Here is a 6,000-nt window from a genome sequence, read left to right on the forward strand (position 1 = left end):
TATAGAATGTGCAGTTGATAATATTCAGCTTCTTTCTAAATTTCTAAGAGTGGTCAGCACTGCCATTTCTCGTAACAAATAACAGGTTATGGATACAAAGGAGGAAAGGACAAGGTCTTTACCTGTATATGTGAAATATCACAAGTATATCCTCAGTCTTCACTTCCTACGTTTCACAGCTTTATTTTTAGGGTTCAAAATATTCTTCTGTGGGCTTGTGGGCTTAGTTCTTTTTTTTTTTTTTTTAAATGGAAGCTACATTAACTACTGTTCCCTGTTCTTTAGGGTAATTCTCAGCATTACAGTACATACTAATTCTGTCCTTAAATGCATAGCATCCTCTAAGCTGGAGTTGTGCCAGCTCTTCGATTTAAAGCCCTTCTTCCCCTCAGAAATGATAGGAAATTCTGTAAATATATATACATAATATAAGAGAGAGAGAGAGAGAGAGATTACATCACAAAGAGGTATCAGTAGAATTAGCCTGAGTTGAGGTTAAAAATAAAAAAGCTTCTAATTATTCAACAGATGTTTGCCCAGTGTGATGTTGGTTCAGAGGCTGTAGAGCAAACACCCACATGCTAATGTTGCTTCATAAGTAGACTGGCATTCTAGAAAGGAAAAAAAATAAAGCTTTACCGGGATTTACATACATTAATTAGAGCATTGGGTAGATGGGGATTGGGTGGATGGGGAAGTGGGGGAGGGTGGACATAACACTTAAATCTGCAGTTAGATCACTTTTGATAGAGCAGAGAGCATAGGTACAGAACGCTTATCACAGAATCACTTAATTAGAACACAGTTGTGTTTGCTGTAAAAGCTAACGCATTTTCTTTAAGCTAAGATCTGATGGCATTAGAAGCTCGTGTGCACAAGTATAATGGAAAGTAAGTTTGGAGATGGGATATCGGTCCTCTATTTTATGTAATAATTGATCTAAATTTCTAAAAGTTAGTGTTAAAAGGGCCTTCCTTAACAAGTACCCTCATGCTGTGCATTAACGTGTATATGTCTAGTTTGTAATGGATTCAGTCCAGTGAGTGCTGTACGATTTACCCCTCCCAGACTCCCTTCCAGGACAACTAAATTAAAAACAACTTATAGCTGTGGTGTTTTTTTTAACAGGATCTCTTGGACCCTGCTCGATGGAGAATGCTGATCCAGCAGTTTAGATATGATAACTACAGACTACATCAGCTGGGAAACAATTCTGTTTTTACTATAACACTCCAGGCAGGCCTTTCAGCTATAAAAACACCGTATCCTTTAATGCATGTACTGCCAGCAAGCACAAGAGTGTTTTTTCTTCTACGAATGCTTTTCAGAGAACTCAAAGAGGAAATCCGGCATTTAAATACTTTTATTCATGAGTTTAAGTGAAGTATGAATTGTCTTCTATTAAATTAAGGACAGATTGTAATAAATGGCATTACAGTAAAAGAAAGGGGGCAGTAGGAGTGGAGGGAAAAAAATAAGGTGCAGTCTATGCTGTTTTCATACTAGGCCATCTTTCCATCTGTCCTTAGGTAACACACTTGCAAAAGTTGGTGAGCCGGTGACCAGGACTATGATTTTTATTTTTTTTAATACTTACAAATTTATTCTGTTTGGTTTTGACATGAATATTCAACTATATCCTGCATCCTTGGAAACTTAGGTTTCCTACACACTGTGGTGTATTAGAGAAGTAACGATGCTATGGACATGCTTTAGAGTGGAAACTTCACCTGTGGAATGTGGCTGGTACTTTTTGCTCACTCTTACTCATTTTTGAAACCAAGCATTTGACTTTTAGATGTATATATTGAACTTGAATAGTTAAGTACATTCTATAACCTATGCTATATTGCACAATTTACTGCTTTTCTAATGTATTTTGTGAAACTAATTCATGTTGCATTCTTTGGTTGTACCTTAACTTGCTGTTAAATAGACAGTGTTATAAAGAGGACGGGAGTTCAAAAAACCCAGACTGCCCTGTGTGTAGCAAATCCCTGAACAAGCTGGCTCAGCCTCTGCCTATGGCACATTGTGCCAACTCCCGACTAGTCTGCAAGATTTCGGGGGATGTAATGAATGAAAATAATCCTCCTATGATGTTACCAAATGGATATGTCTATGGATACAATGTAAGTGTTGAAATCAATGACTTTCTGAAGTCTAAAATAGCAGTGGTCACAGAAACTTCCTAATAAAAATAAGCTTTTAAAGTTTGTTAGGCAGACAGAAGCATCATCTCTATTAGCGGAACATATGTAGCTTTTAACAGTAAATTTTAAGGGACTATATGTGATAAAATTGGTTTTTAAAGAAACTAATGTGTGATTGAATGCAGGAGTTAATAGCATGAAATCAAATGGCAATGGAAATTTTCTTCTTTGGAGGGTGTTAATACAGAGTAACTTCTGTGGACAAAGATGTTTTGACCTCAGGGTATAACTTTAAAAAAAAAATGTTATTTACTAAACTGTTAAGTAATGTTTTGAGTTACTAATGTTTTGGTTTTCTGTTGTGAATTTTACCTTTTGATTTCACTCTTTTCTAGTCTCTGCTTTCTATTCGTCAAGATGACAAAGTAATTTGCCCAAGAACCAAAGAAGTCTTCAACTTCTCACAAGCTGAGAAAGTCTACATCATGTAGGTCCGTAAAACACACGCTGAAGTGCCGCTGGAATTTTGACACAGTGTATATTGGCATACCCTGTAAAGGGGGGGGCCTTAATGTGTGGCAAAGAAGCAAAACCTGCCACCTTGGCGGTCAGACCTGTCGGTGGCATTATTGTTTCTTGCGACCAAAGATCAATGAGCAACAATAAACACTCGTTTAAAAAAAAAAAAAAAAAAGAGAGAGAGGAATTATGACTTAAGTTTGTACTTGAATAAAAACAAAAACGAATTTTGATTGTTAAGGTTTTGTAACATAAGGTGAAAAATTGGACTCTTCTCAAAAGTACTTTCATCTTCTAAAGGATAACTTTCTTTAAAGATGGACACTTGCACTGGGGGAAAAGTTGCAACAGATTTGAAACTAAATCCATTTTTCTTCCCTCTTCTTCACAATTGTCCAAGACCCTTTTGTTATGAAAGATTTCAGTACCACAAATATGTTCTCCTTTAAGCTCCTCTTTGCCTTCTTTATGATCCTCTCGTGAAGTAATCATGAACATGAATAATCATGAACATGAATCATGTAACTTATTTCCATGGGAAGGTATTGATGTCATTGACACAAGACTGGCTTCTCTGGAGGATCAACTAGGGACTGGTTTGAAGGAGTATGAAGTCTTTTTCCAAACCCAAATATTCTAAGGAGGTTGCATAAGTATCAAGAGGAACCGAGAACATTTCAGGCAAAATCCAATGCTTGTTTAAATGTTCTTTTTCCAGTCTACCATAGTGTTAAAGTCCTTCTAAAGTTATTAGTTATGTGCATAGGGTTCAATATGAAATCATTAGTGCTACTGCCTTATTTCTTGCTTTGAGAATGTACTCACATGAAAATGAGCTGGTATTCTTAAGTGTTGGGCGAAGTTTTCTGAAGATGCCTTGCAGGATGATTACATAATTTTAGGGTCTAAATAGTATTCATTACTGAAACTAATAGTTCAATTTTACTGACTACAGAACACATCCTTATGACTTTTGAAAAGAATTAAACCATTGTAGTTTAAACAAAACCATATTGTAGAGGTTTGTATTTAGCGCTTATTTTTGCATGTTGATGTTGATTAGCTAATAAAAGATTGTAAATGTAAAACATGTTAATAAAAATTGTTTTCCATTCCTTGATTATATAAAATAAGAAAGTTGCTTTGTATTTCAACATAAAATCTTTATAAGGGTCTCAAAAGGAGTACAACTGCCACGTGTCTTTCACTGTTCCGCAAGATAAATTATAAATAAGAGCACCTCAGTCAAATATCTGTTTTTGGTTTAAATTTCTCGTGAACTGTACACCATAGTCTACATTTCTGTTAATTCTGTCACTTCCTACAAGATTCCTTAATGTCCTGGAGATCTTCTGTTAAAATGATTTTGTAGGGGATGCTAGATCTGAGGATTTGATACATCACTGAGAGCTTTAAAGAAAGCTACAAGTAATACTGGACAGACCACAGTTTTACTTATAGATTACAAATACATAAACAGTTTGTACATATCTGCTACTCTCAATCTGCAAATACCTGCAGTGAGGTACATCTTCAAAGGTTCCCTTCTCAATAAGCATACATTATTGATGCTTCTGAACTGGTAGATCTGGATCACCGCAGAGCTGTCAGTTTGGCAGAGACCAGTTTTTCTTGCACTTATTGCTGGAAGTGTCTTGTTTCCCTCTTCGTTTTCGGAAGTGGCAGGTACAGGTGACTCCTGCTTTGTTTTTCTTAGGTGGAGACAGATGATGGGAACTTGCATCAGTAACTGGAGTAATTGGCTATCAGTTAAGCACTAACTGATTTCTTCCTTCCTGTTGATGCAAGAGCAGAAGCATCATCAACTCAAATGTGCCCCGGGGAGCAGCATTGCCAAAATCCAAGTGGAGCAGCATCCATTTTTCCCTTGGTTGACTCTGCACAGCATCACAACAGGAGAAGGGCAAGGAGAACTGTTGAGAGTGGCAACCTCACTTCTTCCTATGTTACCGAAAAGCATAGAAGCCCAAAGGAGCAGGGAGGAAGGGGGTTATTTTATTTTTATTTTTTAGTAAGTCCTGGGGAAATGCATATGGTAACTGCCTAACAATTGTAGGGCATGGAAATTGTTGTTTTTGCTTCTGTAAGTACTAGTTAGAACTGTGGTTTCCTCAGAAATCCACACTCCTGAAAAATGACTTCAGGAAGTGAAGCGAGGAGAGCTTCTGTCCTATAATAGGAGGGCCTCCGCTTACAGAAAATATCATCTCAGCAGGCCAGGTGCCAGCCTGAGGTCTGTGTCCCTGGTGGTGTTTTAGAAAGAAGGCGCTCCAGAAGGAGCTGTTTCTTAGCTGTGATTGCTTGCATCAGGAATCTGCAGTCAAACCACCTGCTTTGACTGCAACAAGCCCAGTTTGTTCCAGGCAGTTGCAGCCTCCTGGCTGACCCCTGTGGATGGGGTCCAGTAAATGCACTGTAGGCTGGCTTTCATTCTCTGGCTTCCTCCAGCACGGCTCCAGAAGCCTTCCAGCTTTATAGGGGTCAGAAATGGCTGCAGGGGAGGATTGCTGGGCTGCAGCCTGGATTTTTGGTTTGTATTCCCCAACTGCTCTCTGCAGCCCGAAGCTTAGAGTCCAGCAGAGGTGTTAGTTCAGAGCTCTTATCTCTGGTGCCTTCAAGCATTAAACCAAGAGCAGTACGTGATTCACAGCAAGTATAAGCTTGTTGCCTGTAAACACTATTTTAATAACTTCATACTCTGCTTTCCTTTTCTGCATCTTGTTTTTTTGTGCCTCAACAGAGGGGATGTCCTGTGTATACTCGGATTTCATAATCTTTCTGGCTGTAAGTATAGTTTGGGTATGTTCTGTCAACATCCTGGGTCAACGTAGCAATGGTTCCTGCTTCTGTGTACAGTGGGAAGAGGGTTTTGGAAGTACCATTTGTATAACACTGAAAGCAGGGCACAGTTACAGAGATCTTTTCCTCGACAAATGAACGGTTGGGTAAAAGTTTGCAAAATCTATCTTATTTTAGCAGTATCTTGCAGAGCACTAACATAAATTTTATGGTGAGGAGTCAGTCATAGGACTTGAACTTGACTGTCAGCATACGTGGAAGCTCCACAAATATTGTCACATCCTGCTGTCTGAAAACTGGATCTGTTCTGCCAATTGTATGTCTTGTGTCACCAGCAGTGCCTGCATTTCACATCAGTCAAAACATGGCCATCAGCTACTTTAGACGACATTCGCAGTCTTTTATGGATGACCTGCATCATCTAAATGCCTGGCAGTATGCTGAGGCAGAAGACCTAAGACAATTCATTTGTTTCCTTAAGGGAAGAAGTTACTGCCTGTGTGATGAA

General features: G+C 38.5%; 1 protein-coding gene across 2 annotated transcripts in view; it reads left to right on the forward strand.

Moving 5' to 3' along the window:
* MAEA (macrophage erythroblast attacher, E3 ubiquitin ligase) overlaps positions 1-3,792 on the forward strand; it is a 49,682-nt gene extending 45,890 nt beyond the window's left edge. For both annotated transcript variants that reach the window (XM_068679660.1, XM_068679661.1), the window contains exons 7-9: positions 1,129-1,262; positions 1,937-2,132; positions 2,549-3,792. In XM_068679660.1, the coding sequence (XP_068535761.1) occupies positions 1,129-1,262; positions 1,937-2,132; positions 2,549-2,644 (426 nt within the window). In that variant the 3' untranslated portion in view covers positions 2,645-3,792. The remainder of the gene's footprint in view (positions 1-1,128; positions 1,263-1,936; positions 2,133-2,548) is intronic.
* The last annotated feature ends 2,208 nt before the right edge of the window (positions 3,793-6,000 follow it).

This window comes from Anas acuta, chromosome 4 (genome assembly GCF_963932015.1).
Source record: "Anas acuta chromosome 4, bAnaAcu1.1, whole genome shotgun sequence".
NCBI classification, from domain to species: domain Eukaryota; kingdom Metazoa; phylum Chordata; class Aves; order Anseriformes; family Anatidae; genus Anas; species Anas acuta.